General features: G+C 37.7%; 1 protein-coding gene and 1 long non-coding RNA gene across 6 annotated transcripts in view; one reads left to right on the top strand and one right to left on the bottom strand.

Moving 5' to 3' along the window:
• The window catches only part of PDE1C (phosphodiesterase 1C), a 291,783-nt gene that overhangs the window by 159,082 nt on the left and 115,052 nt on the right, over positions 1-17,649 (top strand). The window contains exons 1-3 of one of the 5 annotated variants that reach the window (XM_042921520.1): positions 9,178-9,211; positions 10,622-10,696; positions 10,949-11,091. The exons of 3 other annotated variants lie outside the window; for them this stretch is intronic. In XM_042921520.1, coding sequence (XP_042777454.1) covers positions 11,009-11,091 — 83 coding nt within the window. In that variant the 5' untranslated portion in view covers positions 9,178-9,211; positions 10,622-10,696; positions 10,949-11,008. Of the gene's footprint in view, positions 1-9,143; positions 9,212-10,621; positions 10,697-10,948; positions 11,092-17,649 lie in introns of those variants that run through there. One more of the 5 variants, XM_042921530.1, reaches the window with a different exon arrangement.
• On the bottom strand, positions 2,361-8,015 carry LOC122209584. Its single transcript, XR_006197670.1, has 4 exons — positions 7,736-8,015; positions 5,243-5,400; positions 3,561-3,601; positions 2,361-2,431 (listed from the first exon to the last, which is right to left on the bottom strand). It is a non-coding gene; the product is annotated as an uncharacterized LOC122209584 (long non-coding RNA).

Here is a 17,649-nt window from a genome sequence, read left to right as displayed (position 1 = left end):
CAATTAATGGCACTATATTAATGTAATTAATCAATTCCCTATTAGTCGAAACTTTGTATTTCTTTGCCGTTATAAAGGAGCACACTGATGAGCATCTTTGTAAATGAATATTTCAGAATATCCTTATTTATTTTACTATGATGAATAAATGGAAGATAAATTGTTAAATGAAAGGATACCCACATTTTTCAAATTTCTGGCAAACATTGCCCAATTGCCCACTGAGAAGATCATATAATATATAGACCTATCAGTGACCTTGAGAGCAACCATTTCCCCTATGCTTCTCTGCACTTTTATTATTGTTTATGATTCTGCCCAATTTAATAAATAAATGGAATCTCAGTAAAATTTTAATTGCATTTCTGAGGCTCATCAATTTTTCTAAGCTTATTGGACATGTATATTTCATCTTTTGTAAATTATTTTTGCTCATTTCCTTTGCATATTCTCCCTAAAATGCATGTTTGTGTTTTTCATTGATTTCAAAAAATCTTTTAGAAACAATTCTTTGTTATAATATGTTATAAATAGACTTTTCTCATTTCATAATACTTTAACGTTTTTGTAGTTGTTTGGTCTATTGGTTTGTTACTTTTATGCTTGCAAACATTGATATGTTTAGAAAAGCCTATTCCCACTCCCAAATTATGCTAATATATATCTTACATAGTTTTTGAGTGTACGCATGGGTTCATTTTCTACATTTAAATCTTCAGTCAATTTAGGAAACATTTTGCTATAAGGTACCATCTATCTTAATTTTTACAGTTGTTTAACAAATTTGTTATATACTATTTGTTCAATAATCCTAACTTTTACTGTTATAAAATAAATTTGTTATATATTGTTATTATAGGACTTATTATTTTTTCCTGGAAATTTTATTCTAAACTAAGATAAAAATCAAATTGTTTTTTCTACATTAACAAGAGTGCCATATTGTTTTTATTTTCAAACTTTATATTTTGATATCTGGTAGGGCAAAATATAAAATTGGTTTTCTTTTGAATTCCATTTTGTTTGAAGATTTCTGGCTATTTAAAAAAAATTAACCCTCTAGATTAATTGTGGAATAAACTCTTAAACCATATAACAAATTAATAGTTTATATTGTAATTTGAGAAGAAATTTATATCTTTAAAATATATGCTTTCCCATCAACATGGGATTAACATGATACAGATTTCAATTTAATATTTATTTGATATGCCTCAGTTGAATTTTTGTAGTTTTCTTCACATGGAGCCAGGATATTTCTTCTTATATTTATTTCTAGATATTACAGATTTTTAGTTGCTGTATTGAATTTCCTTTTAGCATTTATCAAAAGATCATATAGATGTTCTCTCCTGACTTATTAATTTGGTACATTATATTAACAGGTTTTAAAATATTGAGCCATCTTTGGTAATGGAAATTTTAAGAACTTACTAAACAATGGAGTCCGTGAAAAAGTTTCACTTTTCGATTTTTAAAACTGCAAGTCAGACTCTGAAATAGGAAATTCTAAAACCCTCAGGGTGTCAATAGGGTGCTATAGACAACACTTGTATTTTGTTGTGATATATCTGCAATATATTAATACATATATGATATATATATGATACTATATATATTCACATACATTTAGGTATATATTATGTTACTGTGCTTTTGTCTTTTTCACATAAAACATCGAATGTTGGACAGACAATAGCACTTTCCTTACAGATGTTTTATTTGCATATTTATTAATTTATAGTTGTCATGTTTATATAGTAAATTTTACCCTAGTATGAATAAAAAAAAGATGAACTGTCTCTGTAACTTAAACTTTGTTGGCACTTTCACAACTTCCATTAAAATATTGTATATTATAGTAAAAAAGAAAACAGGAAGAGAAAGCTAATGAATACTACCTAATCCTTTTTCTTGATTTCCAGAAGGTGTAACTTTAAGAACAATATACTTCAGATAAGAAAGAAAAAACATTTGATTAGAGAATTTGCTGAATATATGTGATTAATTCAACAGATGTTTAATAAAATAGTGTTATGAGAAAGAAAATGAAATTAAATTAGAAGTATATGTATTTTTATTGTTATATATAGTTTATGTAATAAAACAATTATTCAGTGGGTGGAAATTTTCAGCTATGCTAAAAGAATAAATTCTAGAGATCTGCTCTACAATACAGTGCCTATTGTTAATATGGTATTGTGTATTTTAGAATCTGTTAAGAGGATAGATTTCATGTTAAATTCTCTACCATTTACAACAAATCAAAAAGAAACAAAGCAAAGGGACACAATGAAACTGCGAGATATTGGATCTATCTGTTACCTTGGTGTGGTGAGAGTATCATGGGTGTTTGCATTTGTCCGAACTCATCAGATTACACACATTAAATATGTGCAGTTCTTTGCAAATCAGTTATACATTAATAAAGCTGTTACAAATAAAATAAACAAGAAAACCAATTAATTAAGTAGACATTTTCTAGGATCTGCTAGAGATTTTTTGTTATTTTTTGTGGCATTTTTTTTTTTAACTGAAGAAACAGACAATGGAATTCCTTTTCTCCATAAGAACAGATAACTAAACTTTTGTTTTCTTTGGAGCAAGGTTTCTCAACATTATTGACATTTCCAGTCAGATTACCGTTTGTTGTGGGGGCTGTCCTGTGCATTATATGGTTAGCAGCATCCCTGACCTCTAATACATGAGATGCCAGTAACACTCTCTTGTTATAAGCAACATGTCGCCAGACATTGCTAAATTTCCTGTGGGGGACAAAATCGCCCCTGCTTGCGAATCACTGCCTGAGGATGAGACAGTTATGATGAACACATTCAAGACTCAGTTTAATCTAATGGAAGCCTTCAGGCAAAATGAAATATATTAACCTGCTTCCTTTCACTTGTTGATGGAAATACAAGAATGCTCATTTCTAAGGGTTGACACATTTTTGTCATCACTCCTTCCTCCCCTGCATCCGTCTTTCTTTGCCCACCCACCCACCCACCCACCTCCCTCTTTCTTTCCTCACTTTCCCCTTTCAGCCTCTTTTTCTTCTCTTTGTCCCAACACCTTTCTCACATAAGACATAACATCTGTAATGCTTTTTTTTTTTATTGCTTCTGGTAATAACTGGGCATTTAGAGATCTTCTGGGACTTGCAATGTTGGTTGCCACTTCTTGATGCTTTATTATCTACAGTCAGGACTGATTGATATAAATGGGACACCTGTGCTCTTGGTAAAGACAAGAGCCACAAACAATGCTATGCTAAGGGCACTCTAGCAGGAGGCTAGACTGCATGAATGATGGAAAGCTTCAGAGTTGCTAGGCAGAGAAGCTGGCCTTCTTTACTGTTTTATATTGGAAACATAAATAACTTCCTTCAGTTAAAATCTGGTTGGGATGGAGGGGAGCCATTCCAGTTAAAGGTGATCATCTTATATCAAGCCCTTTATTTTCCCCTTTTCTAAAATTTCCATTGAAATCCAAGGAATAAAAAAAAAGACAAAACATGTAGCTATGCAAATGTATTTCCATTGCCTTTCAAACAGTCTTACCAGTATTTATGAAGATCTGGAGAAGTGGGCATTCTCGTGTTCTGCGGGTGAAAAAGCAAAACAGTTTTTAGTAGGGAATTTAGCAACAGGCATCAAAAAGTTTAGAAATACTCATTTCCTTTAATCCTGATATTGGACTTCTAAATTTTATCCTAATAAAAATAAGTGCACAAAAATATAGCTATAAAAATTTTGTTTAAATATATATCATAATAGCAAAAACTAGAAACAACCTGAATATCCAACATTAATGGACTGATTGTATAAGATATGGTATATATTTAGTGGCAAACTATGTTGTTAAAATTAGTTGGAGAAAAACATTTTATAACATGGGAAGAAATTTATAGTGTATTAGGCTATAAAAAGCATTCTACCAAATAATTTGTGTAGGGAAGGCCAATAAATCATCACTTGAAAAATCTATTTGTGGATACATGATGAAATATTGTTCTCTAAAACAATTTGGTGTGATCTTTATTTTCTCTTATTTGCTAATAGATATTTTATAAATTTTCTGCAATGACCGTGTATTCTTTCTGAAATACAAATAAACAAAGATTTGTAAAATTTAAGAAAATCTAGTGGGGTACTCTACACAGAAATGCCAATGACAAGTGTGTTTATCATTTGTGAAATACTTCATTTGGAATCTCCTATGATACCTTTTAAAGAATACAAACTAAAGAAAACTTTATTTTTATCCCATATGTGTATGTGTGTTATAGTATGTCCAAAACAAAACAAAACAAAACAAACCCTGAGTTAGTTAGAAGAATGTTAAGAAAAATTTAAATATGACCTGAAAAAAAAATTACTCACAAAAAAATTTCATTGTGTTGAAAATAGTCTGTGGTGGATAAGCAACTAATTATTGGTTTTCTGACTACTGGAAAAGAAAGAAGCAAAAAATTAATACATGTCAGATTATTTGTAGTTTTGATCAGAAGTTCTTCTAACCAGAAGCTTCTGAATATGGGAGAATAGATAGGTTGTGGTGGTTCTGTTTATTTAGGGACAGTATTCCAAATGTGGAACAGTACAGTCCACTTGAGAACTGGTAATCATAACGATATGTCCATTTGTCCTTGTAAATTATGTTCACCAATTGTCAGAGAGTGTCCAGAGAGAGAAAGAAAAAATACTGGAGAAAAGTTGTAAGAGACAAAGGGAAAGAATTTTTAAAAATATTCTTCCATCGCAGAGGTAAACACGAACTTCATCAAAATATCTGAGACCACCCCTCGTTTAACTTAAGAAATCATTGATGAATCATGTAAAAATATCATAATACTGAAAAACAATGGAAGAAATATCCTTAAAATAGAAAATTGGTTGCAGGGACAGTCACATGTCGTGGTTTACTACTTTGCTTCCGTGAATGTATAGTCTTGCATGTGTTTTGTTCCGTATCTTTTTAGCTCAATATATAATCGAAAATTGTTAAGTGCATGAAAAGGAGGGAAACTGTCTTGTTTTATAATTATTTCATTTCAAGTGTGCCAGATCCCTTGCCTGTAATGACTGTACCTGCCCATCTAAGGAGGCAGAGCTGGGGGGCTGCAGAGAAGTGTTCCCCAAATCCCATACACTATCACCTTTGAACGTTGAGGGATTTAAAAGAAACACACTAATCTTTTTTGTCAAGTCTAATGGGGAAATGCTGTATACAACAGCCTTACCTCAGAGAGTCTGAGTGAGTGTCACATCAACAGGAAGAGATCTGAGAAGACAAATATCAAAGTTTGCTTAACTTTGTTTAACCTGGATTTCCACAACATTTCCGTCCAGAAGGGCTTTTCATTGGTAATGCCTCTTAACATCCTGTGGGCCAAGTGTTCTGTGGAATACAGTTCAGAAAGCACTGGTCAAGATTATTCAGACTTCACAAGATTTAATTATTCAGATTATTTGTCTGAAAGTGTTACCACCACTCTGCAAGGTCAGAATCATCAGCATGATTTTGTCATTTCATACTTTGGCCTAAAATCTGGGCTGGATTCCTATATTTTTAAAAGCTCACAGGAAATCAGAATTCAGTGTTGGCTTTGAGAATCATTGCACTAGAATCAATTTAGAATAATGCCAATACAATTACCAATATTACTATTACTGTGATAATGCTATTGCTATTACCTCTTCAAAACTCTTTTTCCCCTGCTTATCTCTTTGTCACTGCCTGTTGACTAGCTGCCATGGGAGCAAATATACCACAAAAACATGAAGGAAAGCATTCTGGACAGTATGTTCAACTGTCCAGTTCAAGGTCCAGTTAGCTGCTTTCATTCCTAGACAACAGTGATAGCAACAAATTCTTACCAAGTGGATCACAAGAGCTAGTAAGAAGCCTCTAAGAATAAGGAAACTTTCTGGTAGTCAACTAAATTGAGTAGGTGGGCGATCAATCCATCTTATCCTGCCTTCCCCATTTTTGTCCGTTCTCTGCTCTTGGCAGGTCCTGCTTGCACCCCACCCACCATCCTCCCTGTGGTCCAAGAGCAGACATCTTCCGCCTCCCCGCAGAAACCTCAGTATAGCAGTGATGCCCAGACACCTGCTCATCTAGCATCTGGACATCTCGGCTGGACCCAAACAGCCCTTTGGAAGAAATCCCTAAGAGACATTTAATGTCTTTCTGCCTTTGCACTCATCCCTGTGAAATGACCCCCAGCTTTGCCCCAGGGATATGTAGATTCATACCCTGTTTGAAATGACCAACAGAGAGTCGCTTTCCAAAGCAGGGATAGTCCTTCTGTCCCACCTCTGCCTCTACTCTTGAGATTCATGTGGGACAGAAAAATGAAAATCACAAGAGCTGGCATATTTACTTGTGTTCTGTCCTTTTGGAATCCCTTCCCCTCTTACAGTCCACATTTTGGAGAAGAAACTTAAGGGAAAAAAAACTTCCTAACTTTTTCTTCCCCTGTGTTTTTATCTGTTTGAGACAGTGTCCACTGCTGCCCATAGGACGTCATCCTAAGTGGGCAGCACACTCCTTGCAGGCCTCCTCCCTTCCTCTCAGTCTGTGTGTATTGTTCTTCAGCCTTCTCTGGAAGGGGAACAGGGCTATTGGCTGGCAGATACACTGTTTACGCCCTAGGGAGACACAAGCAGTATACTGGACTCATAGTTCCTGCCTTTTCAAGTGGGACCAAAGGTATTATATTCCCAAATATGAAGGGAAGAAATTCAGGAAATGACTTGAAAATCATCTCATATGTCTCCCGTCCCCTCTTCCTCCCCCACCTCTTCTCATAATGCCTTATTTTAGTTTAGTTTAGTTTAGTTTAGTTTAGTTTAGTTTAGTTTAGTTTTAGAGAGAGACCACAAGCCAGGAAGAGGGGCAGAGGGAGAGAGAGAGAGAGTCAGTCCCAAGGAGACTCCATGCAGAGCACGGAGCCCGAAGTGGGGCTCTATTCCATGACCCTGGGATCATGACCTGAGTCGAAATCAAGAGACGGACTCAACCGACTGAGCCACCCAGGCACCCCAATATCTATTTTAAAGTACTATTTTGGGACATCTGGGTGGCTCAGCCAATTGAGCGGACAACTTTGGCTCAAGTCACAATCTCACAGTCCGTGAGTTCGGGTCCCGCATCAGGCTCTGTGCTGGCAACTCAGAGCCTGGAGCCTGCTTCTGATTCTGTGTCTCCCTCTCACTCTGTTCCTCCCCACTCACTCTCTGTCTCTCTCTCTCTCAAAAAAAAAGTAAAACATTTAAAAAAATTAAAAATAAATAAATAAAGTACTATTTTATCCTAAACAGGAGATAGAGGGTTCAGTGAACTTTGCCACTGATTGCTTTCAACTTTGGGTTTCTTGGTGTTCTTTGGAAATTGAAGTTGACACATTCAAACTTTATCCTTTTTCCATAATGCCCAAGGCAGTCTATTTTAAGACTTAATGTCTTTTGTGGAATTTATCTCTTTGCATCTGCCTCCCCTACCAGACTGTACCCTCAAGATGCATGGGCCCAGCACAGTAGCAAGCATATTATAAGGATGCATGAAATGCTTGTTAAATGGAACTGTTGAACCTCACTTGCATATCTACACCTGTGAGCCTTGTCCTACCTCTATCAGGAGTAATTTCCCTTTTCTGTGTACTCGAACAATATTTGGTTATAGCTGTCACAGGATTTGCCATAGAAAATAATGGTTGTTTTGCATTTACCTCCTCTGCCAGGTGTGAGTGCCATGGGAACAGGCTTGGCACCAAATCCATCTATTTCTCTTGTGTGCTGCCTGCCTCTGAGGAGTTGCTCAGTGCTTTGAATATAGAAAGGCAGTCGTTTCTTCACAGCATACTGAAGATGTGCAAAGGAACTGTGGCTTCTTTACTTCCTGTGCATGATCTGATCTTCTTAAGCCTTATGCTGCTGGGTCTGTGTCTGTAATGGGATGTTTTGTGTGTGTGTGTGTGTGTGTGACAGAGAGAGAGAGAGAGAGAGAGATTGGTAAAAGTGGAAAGAAACTAATTATAATCCAATTTTTGAAACTCCACCTAATCTAATAATTTAAATATTTCTTTTTTTAATGTTTATTTATTTTTGAGAGAGAAAGAGAGTGAGAGCATGCACGAGTGGAGGAGGGGCAGAGAGAGAGAGGGAGATGGAGAATCCAAAGCAGGCTCCACACTGTCAGTGCAAAGCCCGACACGGGCTTGAACCCAAATTGTGAGATCATGACCTGGGCCGAAGTCAGATACTCAACCGAATGAGCCACCCAGGCACCCCCACCCGATCTAATAATTTAAATGGTCTTCTTAGGTAATTCATGTTTAAATATATTTAAGTGGGGCACCTGGGTGGCTCAGTCAGTTAAGCATCCAACTCTTGATTTCAGCTCAGGTCATGATCTCACAGTTCGTGAATTGGAGTGCTGACAGTGCAGAACCTGCTTCTCTCTCTCTTTCTCTCTCTCTTTCTCTCTTTTTCTCTGTTCCTCCCCACTTGTTCTCTATCTCTCTCTCTCAAAGTGAATAAATAAATTAAAAACAATTTAAATAAACAAAAATATTTAAGTACGTAGACTTTCAGATTTCTGTATTTCTCTCCCTGTTACTCTCCAAGACAGCATGGGGCCTTGCATTATTGTTCTCTGACACCTCTTATCCCTCTTGTCCCCTTGGTCACTGAAAGTCTTAGTGACAGCTTTAGCTAAGGTCTGTATTTCTCCCCACTGTTTTGGCCCTGCTCAGCTCCCGTGGCACTGTCCTCTCATTGAGGTCTGTCTGTAACTCCCACTTGGCTCCCGGGTTGGGAATACGTCCCTGTAGCCCTCAGTCATGGCAGCATTCATGGTAATCCTGCCAGTCAGCTCTATCTGCTATCCCATATCCTTCTGCAGGGCACAGGGCACCTGTGACACCTTCCTCCTTCCCACCTGGGGGGGCCAAGGGAGACTTGAGTGATGGGAACTGTCTCTCCCTCTAACTATCATATGGTAGCTGCTTGTATTGTGATGTCGCTGTGCTGGGTTGGTGTGAAAATGGCCTGGGAGTCCTCCTTGTTGAGTTCACGAAAAGCTAAGTTACTCAATTCTCTGTGTTCCCCTGATCCATTCAACAACCTCCCACCTCAGGACTTTGTACTAGGACACTACCCATGTCCAGACTCTTCTTTCTGCCACTTCCTGGAGATTTGTCATGGTCAGAAAGGCTGTTGACAGCAGTGGAGTTTATTGGCCGGGGTTGGGGGGGTGGGAGATGAAAACACAGCATGGTCTCTTTTGTTCCATACCAGCAAATTCGGGTAGTGGAATTCACTGCATGAGGACAAACTAAGGTTTTAGGTGAGGGAAGTCTAAAGCAGTAGGTAACCTGGGCCACAGGTTTTAGCTTTTCACTTTTGATTTGATGGCATCTTTGTGGAGACAAATGTGAGAGTGCAAGGGCTGTGAGAAAAAGTGAAGCAGGAATCCACACCTGGTCCTCAGCAAGCGATAGTAAATAGCCCAGAGCCAAAGCACACTCAGAAGTGGCTGTTCACTGAGCCATATGTGTGATTATCAATTTTAAGTACCAGTCGGTCTCCAACTCTAGTAGAGATGCTCATGATGTTCTTAGTTCACGCTGGCACTGGACCGAGCTCAGCCACTTCTCAGGTTCTGCAGGGAGACCTATAATCAGGTCTGGTTGGCCTTTGGTCCTGTGGACAGAGCAGGTGTCCCCTCTCCTGCTTGACCAGGTCATGGCATCAATCAATGAGCCCCAGTTTTGCGGGTTTGCAGTCCCTTTGGGAGAAAGGAAAATTCCTCTCCAGAAACCCTCAATAGCGTAGGTGTGAAGGCACCACTGTTTCTCAAGATTTGACAGATCTCATGTACTCTTCCGAAGTCAGTATCCAAGTGTGGGACGTTTTATGATTCCGTTGGGGTCTCTGTTTTCTTTGACAGAGAATCATTGAATGGAACTGTTCCCTCCTCTTTCTAGTCCTGAGCCAGATTCTGAAGCTCAATAAGGCTCTTCAGAAAAAAATTCTTTTCACATTCAATAACAGAACATATTACAACACCACAGAGGTTCAAATGTCGTTAAAAAAAACTTACAGATTGTGTGCTGAGTTTTAGGAGGTTTTCAAAATGCTAAATGAGGAAGTCCTGGTGCCACGGAGGCTCACGCTGCTTGTGAGGGGAGAACTCCAAAGCACCAGACAGTATTTTTTAAATCGTAAGAATTACCATCCTGAACACTGAGGAATAATTTACTTGGCATAAGCAGAGGCTTTATCCATATTGATTCATCAATATGTGCTACGATTACTGCTAATTCCTTTGTAAATCAACTCTCCTTATAAATTCTGGTAGAAAATAGCTAACAGGGGATGGGTTGTGTTCCTAAATAGTTATGAGAGTTGGGTCCTGTATTAGCATTTACCTTGTTTAGTGACCTGAGCTACAGCAAGCTTGTGTTTCTAACTGTAGAGAGGGTGGGGCACTATTTTAATAGAAGAGAAAGTGGAATAAATCCCAACCCTCAAGTACAAAGAGAAGTGGTGAGTGAGGTGATAATGCCTGAATAAAAAGTCCCCTTGACTCTTTTTTTTTCCTATTAATATAGCAGAAGAATGGAGGATCTTTTGGCTTTTGACACATTCCGCTATTAGATTGTGCTAGAGCAGTCAGACAATGAATGGTAATGCACCATGGGTCCAGATCTCTACCTACCCCAAAGCTGTAACAGAATGATTTACGGTTGGCAGGAAATTGAAAGGTAATTAGGTTGAAAACAAACTTCAAATGTTAATAATATGCAAATTGGTTTCCTGTTTCATTGGTAAGGACTGTACAATACAACACAATCACCGTGACAGGTTCTTTCACACCCTTGCCTCCCTGTCATCACCCCATCAGCCTCATGCCTAGCTCTGGATTTCCTTCTTCACAGACCCTTAGTGGCCAGCCTGCCTCAGGGAAATTACCTGTGAAATGAAACGGACTTCTGAGGATGAACTGGAAAGGGAGAGCACAAATGCAAGGAGGGAAGGTGCCTCATACCTTAGAGCTCCGCAGGTGTCGTGGCCAGGAAAGGTGGGATCAGGGACCCCTTAGGAAAGTCACCCGGCAAGCCAAAGGAAAGTTACTTAGCAAGTCAACCATTTGCTAGCATCTCAGTTTCTTCAGCTGATCCTGAGACTCTCCAGCCCGAAATAGCCTTGAGTCTTTGGTTCTTACCATGCTCCAAACATCACTGATTGTAAGCCCTTGTTGGATCCTCTCCAAGGCCATCATACAGTTAACAGCTCACCCATAAACATTTCTCCCTTCCCCTGCTGAAACCAAGCAGAAGGATCTGGGAGGTAGATAATAAACATGAACAGAGAGGCCCCTGTAAAACCAGTCAGGGTGAGGACAACGTAAGTCCAACCTGTTATCAATATTCCATTGAGCTGTAGGGCTATGTCCTTTTTTCTAAATTAAAATTTTTCTTTCGAGATGGATTCAGATTATTGTTAGAAGTAATATGGAGAGAGTCCCACGTACTCTTTACCCAGTTCCCACAATGGAAGCATCTTGTAAAACTCTAGTGCAACCAGGATATTGACATGAGCACAATCCTCTTATCTTTCTCAGATTCCCCCAGTTTTATTGTACTCATGTGTGCATGTGTGTGCACATATGTTTAGTCCTGTGCAACTTTATTAGGCATGTTGGTTTGTGCATTGTTCCCACGGTCAGGATCCAGGATAGTGCCACCATCCCAAGCTCCCTTTTATGCTCCCATCTTTGTCCCACTCTCCTCCCCCTTCCTCTCCTGGAAGCCAGTAATCTGTCCTTCGTATCACAATCCTGTCATTGTAAGAATGTGATATAAATGGAATCATATAATACGTAAATTTGGGATTGCCTTTTTTCACTCAGGATAGTCTCCTCGAGAACGATGTCATATTTGTCAGAAAGTTTGGGAAGTTATCCCGTAATCAGCATGATTATGATTCTCAGTTTAAAAAGATTATCAAGTTAACAAGCCCCCTTAATATACAGCTAGTATCCCATTTGATCTTCTCAACAGGGTAGAAACAAAAGGGTTAAAAGGAAAAACAAGTATAGATGACAGGATTCCATTTCCTAGCTGTGGCAGAGGTTGGCTGGCTCTCCAGCAAACCAGCTCCCTCGTCCTCCAGGGCATACAGCCAGACTACATCCTCCAGCTTCTCTCTTGGAAAGGTGTGGCCATGAACTGGGTTCTGAACAATGGGGAGTGACCAGAAGTGATGAGTTCCAATTGCAGCCTGGTTCATAAAACCCTCCCACATGTGTCCTTCCACATTCTCTTTCCTTCTGTGGCTGTCTTGGAACCTATGTCAAACTTAGTGGAGCCACAAGGTGAGACGAACAACCCTGATCGAACTTCCCCGAATCTCTTGACCTTTAGAGTTCTGAGTCACCAGAGGTGTGGGGGCGGCCACTGTGGATTTGGAGGCAGTGGAAGAAGGGAGGGAACAGTTACTGACTGTAACACTTCCTCTCCTACCATTTCCTCCCGGGACCTGGTGGGTCTGCTGTCTGTTCTGGTCCACGTACTGCTCTGTCCTCACACATGCAAAGCACCCTTGAGTCATGTTGGGAGTCTCTTACAGTTTTCTTTGAGTTTTTTTTGGTTTTTATTTCTACAATTCTTCTGGAATTAATCTTAAGGAAGGGAACTGTGCTAATTCAGCATCTTGTTAGCCATTCTTTGCAGGTTTTTATCCACGAATTAATTTTATTGGTATCTGTTATAAAAGAAAAAAAACTCAAAAGTGGATTTATCTTATTAAAATATACTATGTTTCTAGTATGGTAGAATTTCTGTGATTTTGCTGGGCGAGTGAACTTTACTTAGCTTCTCTGGATAATCATTCCAACACAGTGCAATTCAGGTTGAACAAGGAACTGAATTCAGGAAGGGAAGTGAGGGAGCCATGGGGCTGGGCTGATTCTTAAGATGTAGAGAAATTTGTCCATGTGTGGTTTCAACCTGCCTAAATATTCCTGCAGATTTCCCTCCTATTTCCGCTCATCTTCCTTTTCTCATTACCACCATTCAAAGACATTTTTAGTCCTTCTCATTTCTTTGGTCTGTCCCAACAGATGTTTTTGAAGTGGCATGTTTATTAGCAGAGAAAAGTGATGGTGATTCTTTGCACATGAATAGCTGCAAATGAAAAATGGCTTCTGGAACTTACCTCTTGGTAGGCTGGCAGGATTTCGTCTCCATCTCCCTCCACAGCCCCCAGCATGGCCTGTGGTAGATTCTGAATGATGCTCTGAGTTTTCCTTTTCATTCTTTTTATTTCTTTTTCCTGAAGAAAGCTGGCCAATAAAGTGGGTTCTCACATTAGCACTCTGTTCTAATAAGCTCTGCCCACCTAGAGTCATACTTTAGAGAGACAATGTCTTCCTTCAGGAGTAAAGATTTTCCTGGCATAATTGTGTGTCTTGCACTTATTTTTTAATTTTTTTTTTTTTTTTGCATTATCTCTTTTTAACAGAATATGTGAGGGGTGTCTGGGTAGCTCAGTGGGTTAGGCATCCGACTCTTGGGTCTTGGCTCATGTTCTCGTGGTTCGTGACACTGAGCCCCAGGTCGGGCTCCATCCTGGGATTCTCTCTCTCCCTTTGTCTCTGCCCCTTCCCTCACTCAAAGTAAATAAATAAAAAACAAAACAAAACCTAGAATGTGTGAGTTGAGTGACAGTGAAAACAAGTAAGGGATAAACTAGTATTAAAGAATTATTTCTCTAGAAGACCAAGAATGACTAGAGGGAACCCCCTTTCTAAATCAATACATTATATGATCATAAGAACTCCATAGGAACAAAGTCAATATTATCAACTCAAAATGAATTGATACTTTAACCCTAGGTCATAATACCTCCTGGAATACCATAAAAATACAAGGCTTCTCCTGGTCTAAACAGGGCTTTCTGCCTGGTGTTGATAGTGAGTTTGCATGCATGTGCCCTCACATCCTCTTACTCTCTCACCCACAAACATGCATCCTGAAAGGAGATTTACTCTGTAGAACCGAAAGTAAGAGAAGACTGAATATTCAGGTATGTTCATGGTGTAGCTTCATGAAAACAAGAGGCATCAGAGAATCCACAGCAACCTAGAGAGTATGTAGTGATACCCTCAAGTGGGCATCCAAAGAATGGGCCCATGCTGATGGAATAGAACAGTCGCATGTAGACCAGGATCATTTAAAAGCAATTTATATTGAGCTGTTTTAGTTATGCTTGTAGCAGATTCCCTTGCCTACTTATGTTGTGTTTAAATTAATATAAAAGTACAGGTGCACATCCTTACACATGCCAGCTGGATATTGAGAGGAGAAGGCTAAAATAGCGACGTGGTTAAGGGACACAGGGCCAGAATTAAATGCTTTGTAGTAGTCTTCGTATTTAGGAGTATAATTTCTTCAGCTTTGTTCTTTTTTGTTCAAAAACAATATTTGGTATATTTGGTTGCATTTCCAAATAAATTTTAGCACCAGCCTGTCAATTTCTACCAAATGACCTGTGGACAATTTGTTTGGGATTACATGGAATCTATAGATGAATTTAGACAGAATTCATATTTCTTAAATACTGAGTTTTAAATTTATGTACATGGATTATTCTTTAGGCCATTTAGAATTCTCTTAATAATATCTTACAGTTTTTTATAGAGTTCTTTTTTGTCTTTTATAAAGTTTATTTCTGGATACTTTCCTTTTTGATGCTTTTGTAATTATTTATTGCTGTTTATCCAGTGACCTTGCTAAATTCACCTTTTAATTATAATACTTGCAAATTCTTTTAGATATCCTGTCTATGTAGGATTTCATCTGTAGTACAGTTTTATTTTTCCTTTCCAGTATTTATGCCTTTTATTTCTTCTCCTTTCTTTCTTGAGCTGGTGAGAACTTCCCATATAGGCTTGAAGGGAAGTAGTGGTAATACATGTCCCCATATTAGCTAGTTCAACAGGAAAACTCACCATATTTCAGTATTATGTATGATGATGTTTGCTGTAGTATTTTGTTTTAAAGACCCAGTGTCAGATTTAGGAAATTCACTTCGACTCCTTCTTTGTGAAGATATTTATCATGAATAGATGTTTTTTCAAATGCTTTTTCTAAACCTATTATGAAGAGTGTATGATTTTTTCTTTCATTTCTGTTAAAATAATACCATTTATTCATTGCTTTAAAATATTAAAGCAACCTTGCATTTTGCAAGTTTGCTTGGTGTTTGCTTTCCATTTTATTTATCTCTGGATTTAGTTTGCTAAAATTCTGTTTAGGATTTTTGCATCTATGTTTATGAGAGACTGATCTGTAATTCTGTTATTATAATTGTCTTGTTTAGTTTTGGATGCAAGAGTATGCTGGCTTCACAAAATGAATTGGAAAATGTTTCTTCTTTTGCTTTTCTCTGGAAGATTGTGTTATGTTCTCTTTGGATGAATTCATTGATAAAATGATTTAGCACTGTCGTTTTCTTTGTGGTAAAATATTAAACTATGGATTCAGTTTCTTCAGTGGATACAGAAGTATTTATATTTTATCTTTTTTCTTATAAAATTTTTTGATAAATTAAGTTGTCTGAAATTTAAAAATTTTATCTCAATTTTTAAATGTATCTGCAGAAAATTATTTATGTTATTTTTTTAGTATTTTTTAAAATGTCTCTGGGATCTGTAGTAATATTCTCTCTTTTATTCTTGATATTTGGTTACTTGTGCCTTTTTTTTTGTCTTTTTTTGTCTTTGTCTTGATCAGTCTTGTTTGGGTTAACCATTTCATTAAGCTTTTCAATTATTTGAATTATTGAATTCAATTATTAAGCTTTATTGATTTACCTAGCTTTTGGTTTTGGTGATTATTTTTTGTTATTATTTTGGCTTTATTTTTCCTAAGTAAACGTTTGTTTTCTACTTAAGTTTTGTTTATTGTGTTTATTTATTTTTTTGCTATCTTTAACGTCTTCTGGATTAACTTGTTCTTTTTCTGTTTTCTTGAGATGGGTTAACTTACTTTTTCTAATGTCTTGAGATAGATAATGAGATCACTTATTTTCAGATGTTCTCCCTTTCTGATCTAGTTAGTTAAGACTATATATTTCCAGGGGCACCTGGGTGACCCAGTGGGTTAGGCATCTGACTTCGGCTTAGGTCATGGTCTCTCGGTCCATTAGTTCAAGCCCCACATCAGGCTCTGTGCTGACAGCTCAGAGCCTGGAGCCTGCCTCAAATTCTATGTGTCCCTCTCTCTCTGCCCTTCCCCCACGCATGTTCTCTGTCTGTCTCTCAAAAATGAATAAATGTTAAAAAATTAAAAAATAAAAGACTATATATTTCCCTCTCAGCACTGCTTTACCTGAATGCCACAATTTTTGATGTATCATATTTTTATTGACATTAGAATGATTTTCTCATTTAATCTTTGACCCACGGTTATTTAGAAGTATATTCCTAAATTTTCAAACATTTAGAGTATTTCTATTCATTTTTTTTTGTTATTGACTTCAACCTGAGTTCCACTGTTATTGGAGAACATTATCTGATTTCAATTATTTGAAATTTGTTGATATTTTTGCTATGACCCAGCATATAGTCAATTTTGATAAATGTTATAGGTGCATTTGAAGAGAACATACTCTGCAACTGACTGTAGTGTTTATTCAGTACATGTTCAATTAGGTCAATTTTGTTAATAATGATATTTAAAGTCTTGTATAACATTATGTTTTTACTAGTCAATGACATATATAGAGAGGTATGTAAAAATACAAAAATGCACCTAGGCACCCAGTTTTTTTTTTTAAGTGAAAGAATAATTCGAGCCCAATAATCTATTTAAATCTATTTGAACCTCTGCCTAAGCATGTTGGGAGCCATAGAAGCAAAATTCTCTTTTATTTAGGGCATTAACAAAAGGTAAAAGTTACGTAACTAGGCTATTCTTGCCAGTCATCATTTTTGTTGGTGTTCGTGCTTTTAGGGGTCGCTGTATCAGGATACCACGTGCTCCAAACAAGTCCTTTCCCAGAAATTATTAAAAACAACAATCCATACTACCACCAAACTCATGCAACACCTTATTTATCACTGTGCTCTCACAGGAGACATTATATTCCTACTGCACTGTTCAGGCTATTAGACAAGGCTAATTACAACAAAAATGTATAGAATTTTCCCACTTACTAAGTAACTGCACTCCTTTGCTCTGCTGCTAGATCTTTTAAAACGCTATTCTTTAGGACGCCTGGGTGTCTCAGTTGGTTAAGTGTCTGACTCTTGGTTTAGGCTAGGGTCATGGTCTCACGGGTTCATGAGTTTGAGCCCTGCATCCGGCTTCACACTGACAGTGTGGAGCCTGCTTGGAATCTCTCTCTCCCTCTCTTTCCGCACCTCCCCTGCTCACGCTCTCTCTCTCTCTCTCTCTCTCTCAATAATAAATAAACTTAAATTAAAAAATAAAATGAAAATCTTATCATGCCGCTCCCTACCCCATTTAAAAACTGTCCAGGGGAATCCACATTATCTCCAGGAGAAAATTAAATTTCTTTAGCTTGGCACAATAGTCCCGCCAGGGTCTGGCTTCTTTCTGCCTTCTAAAGT

This window comes from Panthera leo, chromosome A2, assembly GCF_018350215.1.
Source record: "Panthera leo isolate Ple1 chromosome A2, P.leo_Ple1_pat1.1, whole genome shotgun sequence".
NCBI lineage: Eukaryota > Metazoa > Chordata > Mammalia > Carnivora > Felidae > Panthera > Panthera leo.
The sequence above is the reverse complement of the archived record's forward strand: the minus strand, read 5'-3'. Positions and strand labels throughout refer to the sequence as shown.